General features: G+C 38.0%; 4 protein-coding genes across 6 annotated transcripts in view; 3 read left to right on the forward strand and 1 right to left on the reverse strand.

The window, feature by feature from the left end:
* styx (serine/threonine/tyrosine interacting protein) overlaps positions 1 to 807 on the forward strand; it is a 2,885-nt gene extending 2,078 nt beyond the window's left edge. Inside the window, exons 10-11 of the mRNA XM_079459286.1 lie at positions 1 to 14; positions 249 to 807. The exon at positions 1 to 14 is cut by the window's left edge and continues 80 nt beyond it. Coding sequence (XP_079315412.1) covers positions 1 to 14; positions 249 to 322 — 88 coding nt within the window. The 3' untranslated portion in view covers positions 323 to 807. The remainder of the gene's footprint in view (positions 15 to 248) is intronic.
* An 81-nt stretch (positions 808 to 888) lies between these two features.
* On the reverse strand, positions 889 to 4,158 carry gnpnat1 (glucosamine-phosphate N-acetyltransferase 1). Of its 2 annotated transcripts, XM_079458120.1 has the most exons (6): positions 3,985 to 4,158; positions 2,977 to 3,137; positions 2,840 to 2,902; positions 2,614 to 2,741; positions 2,282 to 2,343; positions 889 to 2,091 (listed from the first exon to the last, which is right to left on the reverse strand). In XM_079458120.1, the coding sequence occupies exons 1-6, from the start codon at positions 3,990 to 3,992 to the stop codon at positions 1,944 to 1,946; spliced, it is 570 nt and encodes a 189-aa protein (XP_079314246.1). In that variant the 5' UTR covers positions 3,993 to 4,158; the 3' UTR covers positions 889 to 1,943. The 2 variants fall into 2 exon arrangements, with proteins under 2 accessions (XP_079314246.1, XP_079314245.1); XM_079458119.1 differs by lacking the exon at positions 3,985 to 4,158 and having other exon boundaries at positions 2,977 to 3,189.
* A 5,100-nt stretch (positions 4,159 to 9,258) lies between these two features.
* socs4 (suppressor of cytokine signaling 4) lies at positions 9,259 to 10,398 on the forward strand (the record flags this gene model as incomplete). Its single annotated transcript, XM_079458121.1, has 1 exon — positions 9,259 to 10,398. One exon carries the CDS (start codon positions 9,259 to 9,261, stop codon positions 10,396 to 10,398), a length of 1,140 nt encoding a protein of 379 aa, XP_079314247.1.
* Positions 10,399 to 12,046: 1,648 nt separating this feature from the next.
* Positions 12,047 to 24,857, forward strand: wdhd1 (WD repeat and HMG-box DNA binding protein 1). Of its 2 annotated transcripts, none has more exons than XM_079458795.1 (26): positions 12,047 to 12,106; positions 14,135 to 14,230; positions 14,346 to 14,457; positions 14,547 to 14,698; positions 15,724 to 15,835; positions 15,995 to 16,045; positions 16,150 to 16,245; positions 17,061 to 17,153; positions 17,359 to 17,465; positions 17,564 to 17,720; positions 17,982 to 18,180; positions 18,394 to 18,566; positions 18,799 to 18,983; positions 19,268 to 19,509; positions 19,613 to 19,750; positions 19,928 to 20,084; positions 20,180 to 20,294; positions 20,615 to 20,746; positions 20,951 to 21,171; positions 21,440 to 21,570; positions 21,696 to 21,752; positions 21,981 to 22,012; positions 22,111 to 22,278; positions 22,595 to 22,731; positions 23,404 to 23,539; positions 24,296 to 24,857. In XM_079458795.1, the coding sequence occupies exons 2-26, from the start codon at positions 14,154 to 14,156 to the stop codon at positions 24,458 to 24,460; spliced, it is 3,345 nt and encodes a 1,114-aa protein (XP_079314921.1). In that variant the 5' UTR covers positions 12,047 to 12,106; positions 14,135 to 14,153; the 3' UTR covers positions 24,461 to 24,857. The 2 variants fall into 2 exon arrangements, with proteins under 2 accessions (XP_079314921.1, XP_079314922.1); XM_079458796.1 differs by lacking the exon at positions 12,047 to 12,106 and adding an exon at positions 12,507 to 12,655.
* The last annotated feature ends 603 nt before the right edge of the window (positions 24,858 to 25,460 follow it).

The following is a 25,460-nucleotide window of genomic DNA, read 5'->3' on the forward strand; positions in this document are numbered from 1 at the left end:
AGCTGGGATGCCAGGTGAGGCACAGTTTTTTTTATTGTAGTTTGTTTATGGTTTACTCTTTTTATGTCATTTAGACTCTAATGCTAGTTTGAACTTGTAAATGCTTGAATATATGTCCATATACATTTATCTTGACAAATGACTGGGATGATTGTATTAATAGCAAGATCTATATTTGGTACATTAATGTACAGAGCAGAGATCATAATATATGCAGTAACGCTTCATGCATTTGTGTTGTGCTACAGGAAGCCTAAAGCGAACACTAGAGGAGGACGAAGATTTCGGCAGTATGCAAGTTACAGCAGCACAAAACGGATAGGCTTTATTAATACGTGCTTTACTGCGGCGGACTTTTCTTTTTACATTTTTATTGGGATTAAAAATGTAAATATTTCTACAGTGGGGAGGGTTGGGAGGGAGAGACTGCTCCTTGTGATTCTTGGAGTTGGGGAAGATTTGATTTTTGTTTTTTGAGCTGTATGCACTGAACTTTTTGCAGTTTTATAGTATTTAAAGCATTTTGCATTTGCAGCGGGACAGTATTGCAATAATGCAACTTTTGATACTTGAACTACTGTTGCTGAATGGGGGGGGGGGGTGTGAGGGATGGTATCGGAGGAATAAGACTGTCACTGCCATAACAATGAATTGGTGGAATCAATCAGTCTATGTGGGAATGAATTAAGATAAGTTTGAGATATGTTTGCCATGGAATTAACATCCCTCTGCTTAATAAAAGATGGCTACTCACCTTGGGTTTTCTGTGTTATCAATCCATATAGTAAAAATCTTTGACTGTTTATGATAAGATTAAGACTTAATTGCTTTATTGTTGAGCGTTGCTTGAAGATACTCATTTTATTAACTAAAGATGACGAGCCATTTAAAGTTATTTAGTTAAACCTTTATTTAAATACAGTATAGCAGTATTGTAACAGTTTAAAACCTTGTCTTTCAATGGCTTTACATTATTTTCAATGTACAGTTAAAAAATTGTTGACTGACACATTCAGTTGTTGACGAACAGGTGAAAGCTGTTCAACGAAATGCCACTTTTTGCAGCCAATGAAAGTACAAAAATAGATGTATTTATTGTATAAAGAAGCATTTGTTGCATTGGGATATATTTTACAACAAAATAATTTATTTGACTTCATTCTGATCTGAACATAACTATTGATTCAATATATTTATTAGCAGTGGCTTACACTAGAGCCAAAATATTGTGCCAAATAAATGAGAATAATAAATTAATGTAAACATTCTATTATCGTTTTCTACATTAAAGCCAAGTACCTGCTGGAGAGATGAATATAAAAATTCAGACAGATAAAATTCACCTTTCATAGAACACACAATGACAAATGTGATCTTAGATTTGGTACCTTTTAAAGAACTACACCATAACTTTAAGAGGAAACCCTTCACCATGCCGTTTTGTAAATTCTGTCTTTGACATCAACAAAAAAAGATTACGCCTACATCACCTTGTACAGAAAGATCTCTGTATGAAATCATTAGAAATTAATCAAGTACATTACGACAAACCATTTGGGTCTTTCCTCTATGACCGGCCTAAGTATTCAGTATGTGATCAAATCATACTGCGGTTTTCTTACGAATTCTGAAGAAAGGGTCATGTTTTTAAGGACAAAAGGCACATTTTAATGCAAGTGCTTAGAATTGCCCGACTTTTAGACGGAACATTATTGACTATGTTTTATAGTGTGTTGCAGTCAAATTAAAAGGCTCATTCCACAATGCTAAGTTAATGTCACATAACCTGTCATCAAAGTATCAAGTCTTCCTGTTCATTTTTTTTTGCTGGCTAAAAAGGTGCAACTTCGAGGTAGTCTGATTGTACAATCTTAGAGAAACGACCTCATAACAGTTCATAATGCGTCACCAAACATTCTATGATGTTTTAGATCTTTCTGGGTTTAGTCAAAAAAACGGCACTGCATGTAAGTCTCGTCTGATGCAGAGTACCCCAACTTCTTATAGAATTCCACATTTTTTGGTGCGCACTCCAGTGTTACTTTGTAGCACTGTAATTTTTTGCTGAGGAGTGTCAATGTTGATACCAACCTAAAAAATAAAAAAGCAACTGTTAGCCTAAATGCTTATACCTGCATTTTGTTTTACGTTAAAAGATAAATACAATAATACAACATCCAGACAACTAAATTAGATTGTATGTGTAAAACTGGTCATCTTCAGCATCATAATAAATAGCAGTATACAATAATAGAGAAGTGCATTCAAAACCCAAACTTACAGTTTTCCGAGCTGTTTTCCTCTGCATACATCACTTACAACCACTTCCTCAACACGTCCTCTCTGCCAGAACAAAACAAATAGTTTTGTGTTGATAAGACACCGTTCAACAGTAAAATATATACAAAAGTCTTGTGAAAATAGAATCATATTATTGACAGAATAAGGTAATGTCAAGGATGAAAATCAATGTTTAGGAACCCATTCTCCAGTATTTTATTTAAATAATAAAACAAGGATTAAAATCATAATTAAAGAGTACTGTGTCTTGAGATAATAAAATAATTTAAAAATGATACATATTGTTGAATTTTCCATTGAGAAGTCAAGTACCTTTGCACAAGAATGGATGAATTTGTGTTCTATGATAAGCATTGCCGTGGCAACAATCTGTCCAACATTTGTGTCTTCCACCACAATGACATAGTAGTCTCCAGTTCTCTTCATATGTTCCAGATTTGCTTAAGAAACGAAGACAAAATACAAACCGCCTCAATCGTATCCATTTATCCATTTGAGCAGCATTAATCACATGTTGAACAAGAAAGGCTTGCAATACCTTTGAACTGCTCTTCCGTCACATCGCCGGCTACTGTGAGCTGTGATAAGACTTTGTAGAAACCTGAAAAAGGCTAAATGTAAAAAAATATGCCTATGTTTAACACTGCTGATCAAGATTGAAAAGGTAACCTGTACCTCTGTCTAGGTCAGCTGTACACAGGGGTCGGAGGACCAGACCCTCCCCAGGCTGAGAGGGGGAAATCGGGGGTGAGAAGGAGACGGTGTTGCTGCTCCAGTCCAGTTCATAAAGCAGAGAAGGATCAAACAACGGGGTGTCGTCGAGCATTGTAGAGGCTCTGGAGTAAAATATACAGTAAAGTACAATAAAGTAATAAAACATTATCAGTGACAGGAAGTTTATACAACTTTATCAGGCATTTTTCTATCAACAAATGTGCGTTCCTGGCAGCATTTTATTTGGACTTTGATTGTCCAAACATTTATATTTCAAAGTTGTGCCCAGAATGAGCGCAGGTGTCTTTCCATAGAAAAGCAACAAACCATCGCAGATGGATTAAATGGTTTTAATGGAAATTTCTGTGGTTTATTTCACAACCAATAGAATGCCATAATATCTGCTGGAATAAGGCCCAAAGCACACCACATAAAGGAATTCTGTAATGGTTTTTAATGGTTAACAGCTATGGGTCATGACCCATGACGGTATTTGTAATGGAAACCATTAGAAATTGTTTTCTTTTTTTCAGCAGTAAATACATTATCTATAAGACACACCTTATTTGGATATTGACAAAATCTATAGTTTGTATTATCAATATACACAGTCATTTAGCATCCCAGTACTAACAAATCATTTTTGAGGGAGGTCAAACAGATAACTTCAAAGCAACTTATGGCAGTCCCTAATGCAAGCAACATCTAAATGACAAAGGTCACAATACAATAGATTTGCTATAAACCTACCACAGGCAGAACTACGTCGTGTTTGCCTTTTAAATAAATGTTAAACCCTTATCTCAATCCATCGTTTCATTCCATAAAGAACCACTCGACCTACACATAAAACGCCATAATACACCAAATGCCATCCATATATACAGTCCAGTCTATAGAAAGCTCATAAAAAAGTACATACAACGTGTAAATATATGTTTCGTTTGAATGAAGAAGGCAATTACTTACGGAGACATGTGAAGCGATCGCTAAAGTGTTTGAATGGATCCTGAAAAGTCTTTAAACGGCGATATTCAATATTCCAGCATGACACTTCCTTCTATTGCGTTATTATTTTGCCACCCAAATTACGGCCAGTTTCGCCTTTCTTCCAATCACATTGGTAGATCTGAGTGACGGGCTTCTATAATGTCCAATCATGAGCTCTTTGTAAATTGTCTACACCAATCACAGTAGAGAAAGATTATAGGGGCGAGACTTGTCGTTTGCTCCTCCCTCTATGCTCAGACGTGGAATATGACGTGGCACGGCTTTTAAAGTGGGCGCGGCCGTTTGCGGAATGACGTTTGCATCCGTCTAGGAATTTAGGATGGGATGACGTTTCGCTTCGCAGGAAATACGAGTTTACGAACGAGTTTTCTTTTTGCTGTTAAATTTGAGCGTTTGTTGTCATCAGGTTTGACAAGATCTGTCAAGTTAAGACGGAACATAGTTTTTCAGCGTTACTGCGATTTAAAAAGACAGTTCACGTGCTCAGAATCTGTATCATGGGAAGCGCAGATCTACCAAAAATCATAGTTGTTTTTTTTGTTTTGTTAGAAAATTAAATGACTAACCATGATGGCCGTAATGAGACATTTATACCACAAACAGTCAGTATACCGTCAGCATCCAGTCAATCTCCACCCTTTACAGTTTTAGTAGGCTACTAATAGGCTACATCCCTATTCTAATAAAGCACGCACTGTATATTTAGCTACAGTGTGTATGGGTCATCTGTAAATGAATTCAAATCCATTATATGTAAGAAAACTAAACTAATGCTTCCTTTTGTCCTGTTAGCAGGTAACATTTGCTTAAGGTGGGTATATGTGTCTGAATGGATGCGCACCACTTCTTCAGTCTTGATTCACACCATGGCTCCATTTTAGTTTTAAGTGTCTTCCTGACTTCTGAATTCTCAGAGAGCACTGGTTACTGGCATTCATCTCCTTTCAAATGGTTATTGATTTTCTCAAGTGTCTAAAAAAAAGAGTAAACATTTTACAATTATTTTAAACTACTTTCAATAGATCGGCGTGTACAGAAGGCAGGTACAATTTTGATTGTTGGAAAAATGCACAAATTTCCATGTAATGATGCTTAAACCTTTTAATACAGGTGCTAGCTCCCGCAATTTAGACCAACCCCTACCCCGTTAGAAAACAATGAATTATAATGAATGAAATAACATTTAGGTCTATTTTTCTATTTGAAAGACAAACCATTACTTATTACATTAATCAGAATTATTGACGAAGGGGTAATGGTGGGGATTGTCAATGTATGTGTGGTGCACAAATTTATTGAAATAACAGAGACAAAGCACTTGTGACAACAACGTTTTTCAATGATGCATCTCCTATTACTGCTAAAAAAGGCATCCTTAATAAGCTCAATAACTATGCATGAAAAGTGAAGCAGGGAGACAGCAGGTATTGAATGAACCTTGCGGGAAATAGGAAGGCTGAGAGCACGGAAAATGCCTGCAGAAAGCTGATATACTGGTTCACATGACTACGCCATGGATTACATTGAGTGGATGATACAAATCATGGAAATACTGTCTGTTTGTCTTTGATGGCTGTGCATCAAAGAAAATGAGTTGGCAAATATTGGCATTATCATATTTTTTTATTTAAACTAGAATTGATCACCTTAATATTGTTGTCCTATTCATAATTATAAATCCAATGTAAATTGAATAAGTATTCATACTTATAACACCTACAAACTATGATGTAGTAATGAAACTTACTATGATGTAGTAATGAAAAGAATGCAATATACTTTATATATATATAAATAATATATATATATATATATATGAAAGAATAAATAATGCTTCAATTTCAAATTATGTATTTAGAAATTTTTGAGCATTTTTAACACTTTTGGAATTATTGGTATATTTCAAATCTGTTTAATGAAATTTCCAGGTGTAGGAGAATACAAAAATCTCTTGAAAATACATAATATATATACACTCAACCCTTGTATAGGATTCATATTTTCAGTCAAGATTTGCTGCATCATTTGGTAGTTATGTCAGTAACCCAAAATAATCTTTCTAAACACATGAACAAATATTGCTGTTTTAATGCTTAAAGGTTAATGTGATCTTGTTTTCTTTGCAGTATATGCCGTCTGAAAAATACAGAGCATATTTGCTGTTATTTCGACCTATTTCTCCAGTTTAAATTCTTTTTGCAAATAAATGCAAAAAAAGAAACAATATTTTATTAAAACAGTAAATTTAGAAAAATGAAAAAGAATTGATAAAGTTTAGTATTTTTTATAACTCGTAGCAAATAAGGTGTAATCTAAACAACATTGCACAGATCTCTTCGGCTGCAACAGCAGTTAGAGCAGCTGTCCAGAAACAGATACAGATCAATGGAGAGAACATGAACGCCAGAGCCGTGGAGCCAGAGACTTCCTGTTGATTTAATTACATACTTTCCATCACTCAAAGAACCACCATTCTCAAGCAACATCAGTGCATCTATACTCGAATGATGGTCATGCGATATTATCAGCCAGACACGCAGCGAATCGGCGCAGACAATGGAACCATTATAACTAGGGCCTACTACCTGAGTCTGTTTACTAAGAGCCTTCAATTTCTATATTACCATAAACAAGTCATCAGGGAGGTGTTGAGAAAGTTCGCTAGAAAAAAAGTGCTCATAAAATAAGGGTGAGGCTCATATGGCCCCGTGTCTTACAGTTTGACAACACAGCGGTATGAAATATTCATCATATCCTTGGTTGTTCTGCCGTGTAGCAGATCGATAGAGCAGTAATAGCTGGCACGTATGAGATGTCTTTGGCACGGTTCCCTTTCTTTGATAAACTGTGCCATGTTAATGGGTATACTGAGTTACCGTCCTCTGTCCACATAGAGATAAGTTCTTGCAGATATGCTACAGTTCTGAACACATGGATGGACACTGGAGCTTGTTCTCCCAGTTGTATGATCTTGTTACTTCTTCCAGCTAAACGTGTGTGTGGTCTGGACAAATCCAAATTTAGTATTTGAAGCAGCAGCATTCTGGTAAATCGCTGAAGAGAAAGGAAAGGTTGGAGGGCGAAGGATGGTGCTGTTCTGAATATTACAACATGAATATTACAAGCATTCAAATGCATTAAAGGATTGGTAACAGACTGATCCGACTTGAAAGACGGCTAGGAGATGTTCAAACAACCCAGCATGTGTAAATCATTTGTGCCTTTACACAATAATTTGATCTACCACTTTTAACAAATCCATTTTTATCACTCACTCTCCTGCCTGAGCTACACACACACATTTGGAGAGAGAGAGAGAGCAAAAATAGAGAAGACACAATACCACCATGATTTAAATGCAATACTATACACTAGCAATTTCGACGCTTGAAGGGACAGTTTCGCCCCAAAAGGAGAAAGATATTTGGCAGAATGCTTGTAACCAATTTGGAAAAACATGAGGTTGTGAAGTAAACAAGTAAATGAAGACAGAAATTTCATTTTTGAGTCAACTGTTCCTTCAAATCTGGTCACAAGTTGTTACACGCTTCTTCGTTTTGATTCTTGTTTTGTTATATTTTTTATGCTAATGTTTACATTTGGTCACATTTTATGCCCCTCTCTAAATTATGACATTCCCTCCACCCCAAGCCTGAATATGATAACATTCTTGCTCTCATAAATAATTCATTGCTATAAAGTAGAATACTTGTGACATTAAAAAATGAGAGTAGAACATTTTAAAACATGAGAATGACATCACCTAATGACCACACGGCCGTAATGAGTTATTGAATTTGTTTTCAATCCATTTAGGCTAGCAGACCGGATGCACGTCCCTCTGTTACGTCTTTTGATATTTGACACTTTCCAGGTGGAAGCTGGGAACATACCAACGACCACATTTGAAATGGGTGTCAAAAATTGCTTTTGTGCAGCTCTTCTGCACCCGGAACTTCTAAAGTTAAAGAAGGACACTAATCAATAGATCAATAAAGCGAAGCTTTCAATGTCTGCTAGGAGATTACCCGTTTCCTTCCTAACAAGGTTGCCCTTGTAAATTGATGTCTGTTATTATTGACTAATTCGATTTCAGAGCTCGCTGATTCATTAAAGATGAGTCGAAATTCAGAAGATAAACCTTAAAAGATGTTTGCACATTTATACTATTATAATAAATAAGTCATATACAGTATATGATTTAGTCTAAAGCTATAGATTACTGTACTTATACAATACTGAATTACATTTTTGAGGACAGCAGATTCATTGTCGGATATGATAGGTTAACTGCCCATTGACAAACGTACACACTTCCGTCCAGTGAAGGGCAAGTATTCCTCAGAGGAATTGATACTGGAGAGGTTTTAAATAGGAGAGATGTACATCCCCCCTTCAGTTCACACTGAGCTCTCACTGAATGAATTTCCGACATGGACAGATTCACCACTGCTCTGTGAGGACCCAAGGATCTGAGGATCTGATAATTTATCAAGGTAGGAAATGTATAATTATCTTTTATTTGAAAAACATTGATCAGATTCAAAGTGTTATTGCCAATTTATATATGACATTTTGTAAACATTACTGCAAAAAATTATTCTGAAACACATTTAGTTTTGACACAGTTCTGAAAAGTTATTTTCTCATTTACTGAATATATTAATTTATAAAACATGACAGATGTAAATTCAAAGTGATGATTATTTACTTATTGAAGCAAATGATGATGTGTACTATAGGTATTTATTTATACTTCTCAAAATTATTTCTTACACGCTTCTTGGAAATGATGTGTGCTTCTCTTACTGTTGTTTTTGTTCATGTTCCTTGCATTAATTATTTATCTATTTAATCAGATTAAAGCGGAAAATTTAGTTTTCAGGTTAATTTGTACCCTTTCTTTTACATTTTGAGGGGCTTTTTTAAGGCTGCTACTTATGAATCTTGCTGTTTAGCACATAAAATTACATAAAACTGCACTGTGCAAATTTTGACCCTGAATACAACTTTAAATATTCTGTGCATTGATTCATTTTGTAATATTTCATTAGATAAAAATACATATTTTGTCACTGTGCGATTTTATATACTGTATACAATTAACATCTAACCAGACATGCCAGTATAAAATAATGATTAATACTATTAGTATTGTATTATTCAATACATTTTTCTTTCCTAACCTTATTTTATTTCCAAATTCCATGCAGCAGAAAACGGCCTGCAGCCATGTCAGACAAGAAGCCCAAAAACCCAGATGCACGTCCCAAGAATCTTCGGAGCTGGAGTGCCGATAGTTACATCCGCAGCATTAAAAAACGCTCACGCGGGACCCGCCACGAGACAGTGCCCAGAGGAGATGAGGGGGAGGGAATGGATGACCAGAGCATGCGCTCCGCCTCGTGTCCCCGGAGACGCAGGGAAAGAAAGTGCAGCTGCACGATCCCAGGAGAACCTGATTCAGACTCTCCCTGCAGAAAAGGCCTGTCCCGTCGATCCCTGAGACAAAAGTTTCAGGACGCCGTTGGTCAGTGTCTTCCTCTTCGCAGTCATCACCACCATCATCATCACCAGTCTGGTTCTTCACGTCCATTCTCCGTACTTCTATGGTCCAAACGAAAGATTCACGTTTCTGAGCTCATGGAGGATAAGTGTCCCTTCTCCCCAAAGTCGGAACTAGCTCAGTGTTGGCATCTCATCAAGAAGCATGGCACCAAACCTTCACCTTTAAACATTGCAGCGGAACCCAAAGGGCCCGTGTTGACTTCCTCCCCTCCAACGCTCATTTCCTGGGAGGAGGTCAGTTCCAATGGAGCTTCTAGCTTGGACGACTGGGATCCATCTTTTTTAATTAGGGACGGCCAGTGTTGTTCTCACACTGACTACATTTTGGTACCCGATCTTCTTCAGATCAACAACAGCCCATGTTACTGGGGCGTCCTGGACCGTTTCGAAGCCGAGCAACTTTTGGAGGGGCAACCTGAGGGCACTTTTCTGCTCCGAGACTCTGCCCAGGACGAATACCTCTTCTCAGTTAGCTTCAGACGGTATAGTCGCTCCCTCCACGCTCGGATAGAGCAAAATGGGAAGCGTTTTAGCTTTGATGGCCGCGACCCGTGCATGTACAGAGACTCTAGTGTCACGGGCCTGCTGAAGCATTACAGCGACCCTGCCACCTGCCTGTTTTTTGAGCCTCTTCTCTCTCGCCCTCTACCTAGGAATTTCCCCTTTTCTCTACAGCACATGTGCAGGGCGGTTATCTGTAGCCGTACAACATATCAGGGCATTGATATCCTGCCTTTACCCCAAAGTTTGAGGCACTTCCTAAGGCAGTATCACTATAGATGCAATGGAGCCTGTGCTATTTGAAGAAAACAAAAAGGGACAAAATGACTTGCTGCTATTTGAATGGTCCTTAAAAACAGCTTGAAGAGCATTAAAAGGCATTTAAGATGACATGGTGGATGAAGTTATCATGCAGGCCAAAGGTCCTTTGTGTATCTAATTTATCTCTGTGTGCGAAAACCAAAGACATGCAATGTTTTAATTTGTATTTTTTAAATCAGAGGAGGTTCCATCATTTCTTAATATACATTTTTAAACGTTTTGTGTACAATAAAGAGCTTCATACCCCAGATTCATGAAATGCAGGAAATTAATATAAGTTTTAGTATTTTCTATTGTAGTATTATCAGTTTCCACTAGATGGCAGACTGGTTTGAAACTTTCAAAGAGTTAAGGATTATGGTTTTGCCTACAAGGGATAATCTGTTTATTTTAATTTTGAGAAATAACCAGTGCCTCCTTGTTTTGTGTCGCAAAAACACAACATTCAGCTGTCACTATTATTTGACACATCGTGATCTTTCACCAATTGTTGTAGCTATCCATTTTCAATAAATACAAGCAATAGATCAATTAAGATGTTTTATTGTTTTATGTGTTTCTTCTTCTCGTCACAGTAATTTACACTGGGGGAAAAAGTAACATTATGAATTCCCCATTTAGGCCTACGTATTTGTGTAACATAATTGAAAGTTAATCTATGTATGTTCCAGTTAATGTCCGTGAGGATAAAATGAGGAAGATCGTGATATCCAGCAGACTATGACAGATTGGTTATCTTCATCATTTACTATGTGTGTTCACCTTGAAAAACCTCTTCTCAATTGAGTGAGACAGCAGCCATAACTATTGATCTGCTAAACCCACTGATGTTAAATATTAATGTGCCCGTGATGATCAAATCTTCATTATGAATTTAAAGTAAAGCATCTTTACCTTGAGAAATAGCTCATGTTTTGTGCAATGCTCTTGAGTCTGGAAAGATTAAAAATACATTTAGATTTGTTTATTTATAATAAAGACAATACCGACAACACACTTAATAATAGGCAGGGAGGAGAGCAAGGCTAAATGATGCAGATATAAGATGTCCCAACGGGTCGTTTATCTTATAATATTTGGTATTGCATTTCACATTGCAAGCCAGAAACGCTTCCTCCAAAACACATCAAATTATTTAAAATACAAAAGATGTGTTATTTGTCTGTTCCCTTGAAGAGGACTTTATCAAACAAACCCCAGGCTGTATTAAATTATTGATGTAGACAGGTTTGCTTTAGGGCGTTTGTTTTGTTGTAATGAAAACGTGTAACATGTAGTAACATTTAACGCACTCCCACATTTTAGGTATAACATTAGTATTAACATTTTATAAGCACAAATAATTCTATTGTGTTTGTTTTAGTATAATAATTATGTAGCATATTTATATGCGTCGCTGCGCATGCCGATCTTACAATGTCATAGAAGTACCGCGAGAGTAAGTTATCTCGTCTTTCAAGTCACTTTCGCGGTGCTATGATGTCAAATACCGACATGTCTGCGCAGCGCCGGAAGGAGACGAACACCCGGAAATGTCACTCGCGTCACTGGGGGGGGTGGGATCAACACCCACGGTTCGGCCAATGGAGTTTGAGAAAACTTAAATATCCGTCCTACTTTTTACGTCATCGTTTTCAGCGCGGGAGATGCAAGCAAGTGCGTGGAGAAATACAGAGAGTTGCCGCCAAACGTAAGTACTGTATTATGAAAACATTTGCAAACCATTTATCGTTGTGTTGTTGTTGTTGTTCAATCATAACCGGTGTGTAGTCAGTGGATTAGTTTCAAAGACACGTGTTTCGTGCTGTTATTTTTGTTAAATACTGTTGACGTGCATCTAATGTGCATTAACAGCGTCTTTGTACTCCAAACATCTATCTAGCTTTATAATTTAGTTTTACGAAATAATGTTTATGTTTAGATTGACATATCCGCTGTCTTGTCAGATGACAACAATTCTCTTTTAAATAATAAACAAGATATTTTAAAATCATTAGGCTTGTTTGAGATGCGCCTTGCCTCGCCTGAAATATAGGCGAGAGTAGGCGGCTACAGTGAGGGGAGGAGTGAAAAAAAGTGCAGGCAAGCCGGACACTTCCTGAATCTCGCTGTGTTGTGGACTGCAAACGTCAACAATGGAAGAGATCGCGTTCACGTTCTTTATCGCAGACGAAGTTGATGCAGTTGAAATACCACTGTTTTTACACGAAGATGGTTATGATGAGGAGAATCACCGAAGGTGAACAGTGCTCATTACTTAAAATGGCTTATTCAGTAAATGGTAGGGATATAAATCTATCTGATCTAGAGTGGTATTGCAACTTGCATCTAATGAAATTAATGTCGAGTAAAAATAAACAGTCCTGACTGCAGATAATTCAGCACCAAAGAAAATTGTTTTTATTATTATTAAAGTTATTTGGGTGAACTATCCCTTTTTTACATGACAAATATTCCATATAAAAATATTACACAATTGTTTGTCACCTTAATGTAAGTTTTAATTCATGTTTAATGATTAGGAAAGTGTGTGCTGCAAATTAATCTTAAAAAATAATATGAAACAACAACACATTCTAAATTAAGAAATGAGCATGTGTGGGTTTTGTTTATTGCACTCCTGGAATCAGACATATCCAAATAAAGATATCAGATAAAAACACAAACATGAGGCCTAATTGTAAAACAGTCACATTAGATGCATGCATGTATTGATGGATTGACTAATTTATTTAATGGAATAATGTTGTATAAAAATGTCAATGTATAAAGAGAATACACATCTCTCAATAAAGAGAAAATAAAAAACAAACAGGACTTCACTTCAAACCAAGAAAATAAAAATAAAACATGTCCTAATTACTAAGTACTATAGAAAAAGTAAATCGTATTAGGCTATAGGTAATGGACTTCTTAGAATTAAGGGGAAAAAAATATCAGCTGACATTCTCAGCCAATGAGCACGAAGCTGTGTCGTCAGTCAGTCGTTTCCCATCATGCTTTTGAGTAGCGCAGTCGGTGGAGAGCAACTGCGCTCGACTGCTCAATCCGACACAGCCGCCTCGCTGTCGCGAGAGTTTTTGGGCACACGTCAGCATGAGGTCAGAGCAAGGCGGACGTAACTCGGACACTTTTCTAACCGGCATGCAGCTCACGGTGATCACCGGTGATCGGTTCTGCGCAGATTTTGTTCATCTCAAACAAGCCTATTATAACCTAAATCCTACTTGACAAAAAATGACGTGTAAAGCACGTGCATTGACGCATATGTCAAAGGGCAGTGAAGTTATTTGTTTACTTAAATAATCTGTTATTTATGTACATTATCTGATAATACTGTAACAATAAACCTGTTGTATTATTAGCCTATTCAATCAATCAACTTTATTCAAGACACAAAGGTCCATAGAGACAACACAGTACGGATATATATATATATATATAATACAGTACAAAACAATACAACAACATATGGGAGTGAGACCGATGGGGTATCATTTATAAAAACATATACAGGCTTTAGGTATTAACGTTACCTGATACAAGTTGCTGATACTGTAATAGTTTTCCAAGAAAAAGTGTGTTTAAGAAATAAAAACAGAAATAATCAACTAAATAGAAATAGCACTGTTTCATCTAAACGTGTTAGTCTAAGTATTACATCACATTGAAATACTGCACATTATTAAACAAAACATGATCCACATTCCTTCAGCAGTTACTGACCTGAGAACATCATGCCGTGTGAGAGAAAGCCTATGCGTTATGGTCACTCGGAGGGACTCACTGATGTCTGCTTTGATGATGAGGGAAAGTGAGTATTATCTTTAAAAAATACCTCATAGCTACAGTTCACTGTTTTGATCTGAATCTAGAAGGTGAAGTTTAAGGCGCATTGAGATGTTAGATCCATCATTTACTCTTTTCAGGTCTATTGTCACATGTGGTAGTGATGGAGATGTCCGCATATGGGAAAGTCTTGATGACGATGATCCTAAATCTATCAGTGTTGGAGAGAAGGCGTTTTCTGTAGCCTTAAAGGTACACTTGGTAGACCTACTGATTTTATTGAATGCTTAGTAAAACATTTCATTTTAAGGAATTCATTTCATTGTTTTTCTCCCCAACAGAATGGAAAATTAATTACTGCGGTTTCCAACAACACAGTTCAGATTCACACTTTTCCGGAAGGAGATCCGGATGGAATTCTCACTCGATTTACCACCAACGCAAACCACGTCACATTCAACACCAGCGGTTCAAAAGTGGCTGTAGGCTCGAGGTTTGTTTTTAAGCTGCAATCCAACCTCTTACACTATATAAATGTCATACATTAGTGGCCTGGAGGGTGTATTTGCAGAATATGTGCCTTTTGTCATAGACCCTACGGGTTTAATTTAACCATTAAAATATGAGGATAAGGTAGACAAAAGACTTCAAATTGGACAAAATGATTCGACCTAATAAAATAAAGCCCACATCCTAGCCTATATAAGATATAAAATAAAGCTGTTGTCTTTTATGTAAAAAATGCATTAATAACCAAAAGCTCACAGATATTTTAATGTAAACAGTTATTAATATTAAGTTACTTTATATACAGCCGCAGAAAAAAAGACACCCTTTCAATATAATGTTTAGTTTTTCTAAAATTGACCTCAAATACTGCAAAGAAAACAAGTTCATATTCACTTTACGGCAGTACAACAGTTATATTTGAACATGAATTTAGAAAAAGTTTTTAATGTGATGACCTGGTGTTATTTTTAAAGTGATATTGTTGGAATTAGACAAACACTGGACTGAAATGGCCACAATACATCTTGAAATAATAAATAAAGTACATTTTCCGCTGCTCTATGTTAGATATATGTAAGTTACAGCTTTGTGTATGTAGATGAGTTTAGTGCTTAAGGGTGTCAGGTATGATTGTAATCTTCCCATCTCTCTCATTTTGACCGGCGTCAATACCGGGAGGAAACTGCTTTGATAGTTTTATGATTACTTATATTTGGCCTAAATGGCCTTTTGCTGGATATATAGATTGTTTGAAATGTACGTATGGCATGAATGAAGGCATGGAGCATGTCACAGCATTGATTGAGCGGTTTTATCCCGCTGCCTCTGCTTGAATATTGATGCTCTGGCGGCGTTGGCAGCTGAACCTCCTATCAGGTTATTTGATTTTTCTTCCTGTAGACTTCGGAAATTGGTTTTCATTTGTTTCCCTTCTTCAGATCTGAAAGATCTGCAGCTCCAGTTGGAGAGCTGAAAATAGTGCGCTCATTTTGGGATTCTATTTTCCAGCGACTTCCTGGTGAAGATAGTGGAGGTGATGGACAGCAGCCAGCAGAAGACACTGCGTGGTCATGAAGCACCTGTCCTCAGCGTGGCATTTGACCCTTCTGACGAATTCCTTGTAAGTATCGCAGTTACCCAGGGCCATTGGTAAGATTATTGGGGCGTACAAGTTCCTCTGACCGAGAAACTTCTCATCCACCCCTGTAGAGTTCTAAGCATTGCATTCGTGCAGGGTTAGAGCTGGACATTTATAACATGTGATGTCACTCCTCGACAGGCCTCTTCCAGCTGTGATGGTTCAGTCGCTGTGTGGTCTGTCGAGTCACAGGTATGAGGCTTTAATATTGATTGAAGATTAATCTTAATACAGCAATTAACCTAAACACGTCTGTGTCTAACGTAAAGGTTCTCAATCCCTATTTTGCGTTCTAGACTCAGGTTGCTCAATGGAAAGTGCTTCAGAAGTCAAGTGACGTGAGCGCTGCGAAATCTCTCTGCAGACTTGCCTGGCTGCCTCGTTCTGGAAGGGTATTGAACATTACTACACTTTTAAAGTCTCAGTGAAATCAAAAATGACAATACATTTTTTTTCATTAAATATTGCAGCGTTAATTGTAAATAGTTTATCAATGTGTGCCCTCATAATCTTAAATCTGTAAATGCACTTCTATCCTGTAATGACAATCCATCTTAATTGACATGTGTTTGACGGCTTGGGCGGAGCATCCATGAACTCCTCCCCTTCAACTGTCAGTCTGCTGCCAGTGCCATTTCAAAATGCAATGGCTGTTTTAATACATCCAATCAAATTGCAGAGAAAGACAAAAGCCATGCCCATTATTTTTATCATTAGAAATTCTATCTCACTTGGAAATGCATCAAAATACCGAAGTAAAAACAATCGCAACTTTGGGTTAACAGAGACTTTAAGAAACCTCTTTTGAGATTTAAGTCTTTTGCATGTCTTGGGTGTTTATTCCTTACACACTGAAAATTAACTGAATTTATAGGAATAGTTCCCCTTCAAAATTAAAATACTGTCACAATTTTCTAATAGTGTTGTCATTTTAAACATGTGTGATTTTCTTTATTCTGCAAAACACAAAAGATGAAAAATGTTGGTTAACAAAAACCATTGGTCCCCATTGACTTCTGTAGTATGAACGCAAAACCGATGTAAGTCAATGGGGACCAACAGTTTCCTGTTACCGCCATTTTTCACACTATCTTCTTTTGTGTTCGGACAAGAGGGTGTTTAAACAATGACAGAATTTTCATTTCGAAGTAGAACTTTTCCTTAAATGCAATTTTTATCTTTGTTGATGTTTCTTGTGTCTTTGTAGGTTCTCGCTATACCAGTGGATGCCACCGTGCAGCTGTATGACAGAAACACATGGACACATATTAGCACGCTCTCAGATGACCTCAGCACACAGGTCAGTGGAGCAATAATCCACATCCAGACATTTAAACTGAAACAGTCAGTTTGGTTTATAAGGCCAATATAATTAGACAAATTTAATTTGCAGGTGGGGAAAGCATTACTGGCATTTTGACGCTGTGTTGGCCATTCATATTTTTTATTAAAACGGAAACTACGTCATAATGAACAGTTCTTTCCCCTATCTCTGCTTTCTTCAGGTTGTTAATGTTGTGGTCTGGTCGCCGTGTGGGAAGTTTCTGGCTGCGGGAACTGTTGGTGGAAACCTGTTGATCTGGGATGTTGTGGCCAAACTGTGTGTCGAGAGGTATAAGTTTCTTCTATCCGCATTTCGCATGCACCATTGTGTGTATTTAAAGAAATTACAGAAATACAGGTAGTGATGTTGATGATTTTGTTTAACAGACAGAAACACGAGAAAGGGTTCACGGTGTGCGGGATGGCGTGGCATCCCTCAGGGGGTCGGATCGCTTACACTGATACTGAGGGCTGCCTCGGGCTGCTGGATGGAGTGTCTTCCGCCTCTGCCCCCACCTCCTCATCGACCACCCAGAGCACCAAGGTCAGTCATCATCACCTTTTCTTTCCTGCTAAAACAGCGTCAAAAGTGACATCACTTACCGAATGTCATGAGAGATGACTTATGTCCTCTAGATGACCATCTCAGGCTGTGTCTGTTTCTGAAATATTTGTTTTAAAATAACTTGTGTAGTTCAGTCGGTAAACCTGGTGGAAATTGACATACATTTTGTCTAAACATCAGTGTGACTTTATTGTGTCTACATGTGTACTGTGTGATTTGGAAAATGCTTGTGATGTTTAGGCTACTGCAGCCAAGGAAACAAATGATTATGATGACCTGTTTGACGATGACGACGACCGTATAATGGACGAGGGCATGAGCGACTCACACTCTCCGGTGAAGAAAGCCTTAGTTGAGGATGATGATGATGATGACCTCATGCCCGCCACGGGCCGAGCACGAAACAGAGCATCGTTCCTGGATGATGACAATTCTCAAGGCATGATTTGTTATACGTTAGCTTTACAAATCGAGTATCGAATTTTACGAAGACCGTTACTCAATCTTTATATTGGTGGATGACATAAATGTTTCCCAGTGGTGAGAATTATACAATTTAAGTTTAACTCGTGTGTGTGTGTGTGTGTGTGTGTGTGTGTGTATATATAAAATATTTACCAGAAGAAAGCCAATTAATAGTGTACCCTTGCAGATGCAGCTTCAGTTAAACTGGATAAACTTCCGGATGAGGATGGAAGCAGCGCGATTCTTCCTCCTGTGATTCCCGCTGTGTCCCGTCCAGTCTATGAGGGTCCCATGCCCACCCCACCCCAAAGGGCTTTCCAACCAGGATCCACCCCTGTGCACCTCATGCATCGCTTTATGGTGAGAAGAAACTAGAACCGTTATTAACTTTTCAAGGAACATAGGAAAATACAGTATTTTATGCAATTTGGAGTGTAATAAACAGTATTATATATATCATATGTTTTTTGAATTGAGTATATATTGCTTGTGTCTTTCACAATATAGTAAACATTAGAATAATGCAGTTCCTTTCAGGTTGATTTTTGAAGTTGATTCATTTGTTTTAAACATCTCTCTTGTTATCTTTCAGACGTGGAACTCTATTGGTATCGTCCGTGGCTATAACGATGACCAGGACAACGCCATTGATGTGGAGTTTCACGATACAGCCATCCATCATGCCATGCACCTCACAAACACATTTGGCCACACTATGACTGACCTATCCCAGGAGGCCGTGCTGCTGGCATGTGAGGGAACTGATGAGCTAGCCAGGTAAAGGATTTACCAATGGTCTTGCATTATTAATATTTACTGATTTTTGTGATACATTTTTTTTTGTGATTTGTCAGATTTGTTGAATTTAGGGTTTTCATTTTAATGCAGTTCATTTTAATACATTTTAATAGAAGTCATATTGACTTTATATCAAAAAGCAATATAACAATGCTTAAAATGTGTAAAGGCATTATTTATCAAGTTATTGCATTTTTTACTTTTATTTCATAATGGCCAAGAGGATTTCAGGCACTCATTGGCACAAATGTATCTTTAAACAGCAAGATCCAGTGTTTGCATTTCTCCTGCTGGGACACACAGAAGGAGTGGATGGTGGATCTTCCTAAAGGGGAAGATGCGCGTGCGTTGTGTTTGGGTCAGGGCTGGGCTGCCGTGGCCACCAGCACCCTAATGGTCAGGCTCTTCTCCATTGGTGGTGTACAGAGGGAGATGTTCAGCCTGCCTGGAGCTGTGGTCTGCATGGCTGGTCATGGCGAGCAGCTCCTTATAGTCTATCACCGAGGTCATTATAAATCTGATTCTGTAACGTTGATCCTGTTACCAAAGTGGCTATTGTGTTATTTTTAAAGCAAGTGTTTTAGATCAGTTTTCATGTATGCTGTTAGGTACTGGATTTGATGGCGATCAGTCTCTTGGGGTACAGCTGATCCAGCTTGGCCGGAAGAGAAAGCAGGTGATCCATGGAGAACCGTTGCCTCTCTCGCAGAAGTCGTACCTGGCGTGGATGGGCTTTACTGCAGAAGGTGAATCATTTTTTTGTGGCTTTTATGCTTCTGCGTCAATAGTAAAAATATACCTTGAATAAGGCGATAAAAGTAAGAAACACCAGCATATGAAACCTCTTACAAAACATAAGCTCTGCACTTGCTAAAAAGGTTTATTTTTCATGCGTTTATAAAATGTCTCTGATGTTTTTGCAGCAACCCCGTGCTGTATTGATTCTGTGGGGGTTGTACGTATACTGAACAGAACCCTGGGAAATACCTGGACTCCGGTGTGTAACACCAGAGAGAGCTGCAAGAGCAAATCTGACCATTACTGGGTTGTTGGAGTTCGTGAGAACCCTCAGCAGCTCAGGTGCGGCTTTCTCGATGCTTTTCATTTTTACAAAATCCAACGTCGAGTCTGTTTGACAAATTAAAATTAATTCAGAATAAAATGTCCTATCTCAGGTGCATCCCATGCAAAGGTTCCCGCTTTCCACCCACCCTACCTCGCCCTGCTGTGGCTGTCCTGCCCTTCAAACTACCTTATTGCCAGACCACCACAGAGAAAGGCCAGATGGAGGTATTGCCTGTCAAAGACAAAGTAAAATGATGTCAAGTTGTTAATCATGTCGCGAAGTGCACTTTGAATATTGAGTCAGATACAGACTCGGATATATTACACTGGTAAAGACCTCACCATAACAATCCAGATGTCACAAAATTATTACATTTTTCATTTCCTGAGCTTGCTAAGTCTATCGATGGACATTTCCGAGTGTTCTGGCGATCATTAATGTTGCTCTTGAGGTAACATGTATTGCAGTATATGACACAAGGGGGATGACTGTAAATATCCTGAACTGTACGAGAGGTTAATGCCTTGTTGTGTGTGTTTTATAGGAACAGTACTGGCGTTCGGTGCTCTTCCATAATCACTATGACTTCCTGTCATCCAGCGGTTATGAAACCGACAGTGAGGTCCAGTCTCAAGCCCAGAAAGAGCAGCAGGAGTTGTTGATGAAGATGTTCGCTGTAAGTCACTCTTATGGCCAGAAAAAAATTTGTGCCCTGGCTAAATTAATTTGCATATGCATGGTTGCATTTCGCTGGCTTTTTTCCCCTCTGAATTCTATAACACCATTAGAAATGTGCCTGACATTTGTTAAGATAAAGGCTTTCACTCTCATTCTGGTCGTCTCATTGTTTCTGTGTGCTGTTTGTTTGTTTGCCCGCCAGCTGTCGTGTAAACTGGAGCGAGAGTTTCGTTGTGTGGAGCTGGCGGAGCTGATGACTCACAACGTGGTGACGCTTGCCATCCGTTACGCATCTCGCTCCAGACGCATGGCTCTGGCACAGAAGCTCAATGAAATCGCTCTGGAAAAGGCCAATCAGCTGCATGAGGAGGAGGAGCAGGAAGAAGAGGAGCCGGCCTACCAGAGTGTAGCACAAAACTCACTGTAATATAGACTTATTTTAATATATATTTTTTGTTGCTCATGATTATTTTGTTTTTAAATGGGAATAGTACATGGGCTGCACGTTAAAGGGATAGTTCACTCCAAAATAAAGATTCTGTCATCATTTAGTCACCTTCTTGATATTTCAACCTGTATGACTTTAATGCAGAGCACCAATGAAGATATTTTGAAAAAGCTGGTAACTGAACAGCACTGGCCTCAATTCACTTTCAAGGACAGTGATGCTGAAATATTTTTGTGTCTGTAGGTTTAACCATGTCAGAAGAGAATCTAGAGGATCGAGTCAGATGAACGGCTGTGAAGATGAGGATGTGGAGGAAGAATACACTCAGGAAGAGGAAAGGGATGCAGAGGAGGCATCAGAGACCAAGAAACCATGTAAGTATACTAGTTTGTCCCCTGAGTCAGCCATTCATACTGTAGTGTATAGTGCATACTCTTTCTGTTTCTGGAGTAAAGAATTACAGATTTATGACATAATTGAATAATATTTGACATTGCAGGTTTGAATCCATTTAAAAAAGAAGCACAATCCCCTGAAAGGCCCTCCCCTAAACCAGGTAGAATGTATCATCAGAATAAAATTTACACATTACAAAATGTAGATAAGTGTTATTGAAAATATTAAGTGAAACATTAAATAAACAACTGAAAACACATCAGTTTTTTGCTAAATGTATTTTGGTTGTTAAATTTCATTTAACTGAACTTATTCACATGATTCAAATTAAGCATCGCTTTGTTTTATTGTGGGTGATTCTGCTATCAAAATATTTTGTTTGTTACAGTAAACCGAGAAGGACGTGCCAACCCTTTTAAGGTGAATATTTATAAGACTTTTTATTCGTATTAGTAGTCATAAAATGCAGTTTTAACATCACTCCTTTAAGAGATCACAAAGTGTATTTTATTGTACAGGTATCCAGTGCAGGAAAGTCATCAGGTTCACCGGCTGGTCAGTCCAGAACGACTAATGTACTGGACAGTATGACGATGTCCAGCAGAAAACCTGTTGCTCTCAGCGGAACATCCAAACAGAGCAAAGCTCCAGTCCTGAAGCCGCTGGCACCCAAAGCCAAGTCCAAGGTACAGTGTGCTGGCCAAACACGCATGTTCTCCAGCCACCCATGGTCACACACCTTGTCTGACCCCATAAAACTCCCTCACAACTCGGTCTGACATCTAGGATCTATGAGCTGAGAATTTTGTAATAGCAATTCTGGCGTATCTGTTAATTAATTTATTTAACGCGTTTATTTGTCAGGGACATCGTACAAAATACATTAATCTTACGAAAAGATGTTTTGTACCAGAGTTAGCAAAAGCTATTTTCCAGCTGCTATCCCCGTATAAAATAAGCATTTCTTAATCAAACCTTGTTTTTATTGGTGTCGTTTTGCAGACCCAGGCCACTCTGCTGCAGATGACCGCGACTAAAGCAAGCAGTAAGAAACAGGAGAGCCAATCAGGAACGGAGACTGTGAAACAGACTCCTGCGGCGACACCTCCAGTATCGGCAGAGAATACAGAAAACAGAAAGTAAGACACAAACCATAACACTTAAAACAGTTTCTATGATAACTATAGATTTATTACTATTATATCAGTTGTGGTCATAAGTTTTCAAACGCATAGCAGAATCTCTGCGCAGTGGTCTTTGCTTTTCCAGCATCCATGCGTATTTGACCCCTTTCCAACAGAGGTTGTGTGATGTTGAGATCTCTCTTTTTGCGCCGAGGACATTTAAGAGACATATATTAACAGAATTGCATACATTTGCTGATGATCAATGCAACGTGATATATTAAAAGCCAGGTGTATAAACAGGAAGATTGAAAACATTTCCCACATTTTGCTTTCCATGTAAACTGTATGAATTTAGAGTTTGATGGATTGTTGCTAATATCTATATTTTAATAAATTTGTGTCGTGTTTGGTATATTCGTACAATGACACAATTTAATGACTGAAACGTAATGGACATGCTATATTTACAGAATTAAGTCATTTTGGAGGTAAAAATAAAGATCCATAAAACACATCTAATCACATCAATAAGCAAAACAGACGTGGTTATCAGCCACGGGTCTATACAACGATCTTTCAGTACTAATTTAGTGCATATCTAATTCAATAATAAATGATTTGGTTTAAGGAAACGATAATACATTTTAGCATTGTTTAACTAGAATTTATTTGACTTCCTTTTAGGCCAAAGACGGGCTTTCAACTGTGGCTTGATGAGAACAGGAAGAGTATTCTCGCTGACAATCCTGACTTTGAGGAAATGGACGTTATCAAGGAAGGCATGGGGCGTTTCCGCACCCTTACTGCTGAGCAGCGACTCGTAAGTCATTTCATATTCATAACAAAACACGTTGGTTACCTGGATACATGCAATTTCTTATCGTAAATGATTAGTCATATTGTTCCTTCCAAACAAGTTAACCTTGGAATTTCCTTGTTTTGATTTTGGGTGTGTACTAGAATTCACCTGTTATCTAAGATGCATCCAACAGGCTGTTTCTAGTTTAATTTCCTTTTCTAGACAACACATTAAATCCAGATTAACCCTGCCGTTCATAGCAAATATCTTCATGCTTTCTAATGTCCTGTCACCTGAGCGTGGGCTTCACAAACAAACAATCATGATCTCCACCTGCACAGAGGATCTGTTCGTGACCCCGCACCCAGAGGGCCACTCAGTGCAGTGTTGAATGACTCTTCACGCACTCCAGCCTGGAGGGGGAATGGTTAGGATGCCTGTTGCTCTGGAAACCCTTGCCGGGTTGTGGGCTGCACTCATTGATCTTATGTTAATGACATGGGGGGTGGCATGAGGCCGTGAAAGTGCGTGTTACATCGATTGAATGGTGTGTAGTGAGGACGTGCAGAAAGGACCCCGGCGCTCATATGTGAAATGGGTCTGGTGACTCATAATGTCTGTAAATGTGCTTGACCAACGTTCGCTCGCGCTGAGAACAGCATCTCCGCTGGCAGGGGCTGGACGGTCAATTTGAATTACAATCCTATATGGTCTGGCTGTATGATGAAAAGCATATGTGAAGTTCCGGTATACGAGAAAATCCACTTTCTCTTTCAGGAGTGGTCGGAGAAAGCGAAGAGTGAATCTGACCTGAAGAAAAGAAAGCGTGAGCATGGAGGAGAGGAAGATGAACAAATGGAGAGGGATGAGAGTGGGGCCAAAAAGAAAAAGGCATTAGATAGTTCTGCGAAACTCTCCGCATTCGCATTTAACAAAAAGTAAAACTTTGTGTGAATTGTTCATATATATATATTTTTACAACTTGTTTTAATGTGAGCGAAGGAGTTTTTTAAAAGTTGTTATTCATTGGTCGCTGTCGTTTTCTGTCCCCTTGTAGTTTCGTGTATAACAGCAGTTCATTGTGTTCTGATCTTTCATTTATGTTTGAGCTCTTTTCAAATCACTGCGTAGCTCATTTCCATTTCAAATGAAGCTCGGGCTCTTTGTTAAACGTTTCGTAATATGACAAGACTCTCAATATCCACGTCCCCTTTCTGGAGTATTCTTTGAATGTTTTCCTTTTTCTATCGTATTTTTTTATGCCTGTACATATGTTTTGTGAACTTTACTACTGTATGTGAACTAATATCATAATAAAAGTGAATTAATTTAGAATCCATCCCTTCTATTGTATTCTTGGAAATGTGAAAGCATGGTTAGAATATTTGCTGGCGTGTAAGATGATGTAACGAAAGGCATTCTTTAGATGCTACAGTAAGTTTTTTTTTATTTTTAAGGTCACTGAACTGTATTTTGCATACACTGACATCGTCAAAACTGACACGGTTCGACTTAATCTACCAATATAACTCAATATGCTGTCGAGGTTCCTGGTGTGTTGGTTACATTGACATAAATAAACTACAAGTCAATTTGCTTAAGAAATGTTTGGATTAATAAAGCAAATATTTTTGTGAATCAAAATATGATGCACCTCATACATATTGAAAAATGAGGCAGAATCTTGGACTTAATTCAAGCACTTAACACGACCAAAAGAAGTGTACTACGGTTTCATCAAAGTTCCATCAAGAAGAAAACAAGAAATCTCAATATGATCTGTAAACCTTTGAAGAAATCTCTTTACATATCTGTGTATCAATTTAAATGATCCTCGTTTGTATAAAAAATATTTTATGCGGTTAAGTTTCTCAAACAAATGATTAAAAAAAGTCGCAAGTGGGGAGGTTATCAAATTCTCAACAAATCAAATATATTATTT

Source organism: Barbatula barbatula (genome assembly GCF_947034865.1).
Source record: "Barbatula barbatula genome assembly, chromosome: 6".
NCBI classification, from domain to species: Eukaryota; Metazoa; Chordata; class Actinopteri; order Cypriniformes; family Nemacheilidae; genus Barbatula; species Barbatula barbatula.

Coding starts and splice junctions, on each gene's coding strand:
- gnpnat1 (XM_079458119.1), bottom strand. CDS start 3,181: ATGTTTTATTACTTTATTGTACTTTACTGTATATTTTACTCCAGAGCC. Junction 2,742..2,839: donor GACGGAAGAGCAGTTCAAAG/GTATTGCAAGCC, acceptor TCGTTTCTTAAG/CAAATCTGGAACATATGAAG. Junction 2,344..2,613: donor TCATCCATTCTTGTGCAAAG/GTACTTGACTTC, acceptor TTGTTCTGGCAG/AGAGGACGTGTTGAGGAAGT.
- wdhd1 (XM_079458795.1), top strand. CDS start 14,154: ATGCCGTGTGAGAGAAAGCCTATGCGTTATGGTCACTCGGAGGGACTC. Junction 14,699..15,723: donor AAAGTGGCTGTAGGCTCGAG/GTTTGTTTTTAA, acceptor TCTATTTTCCAG/CGACTTCCTGGTGAAGATAG. Junction 17,466..17,563: donor GCCAAACTGTGTGTCGAGAG/GTATAAGTTTCT, acceptor TTTGTTTAACAG/ACAGAAACACGAGAAAGGGT.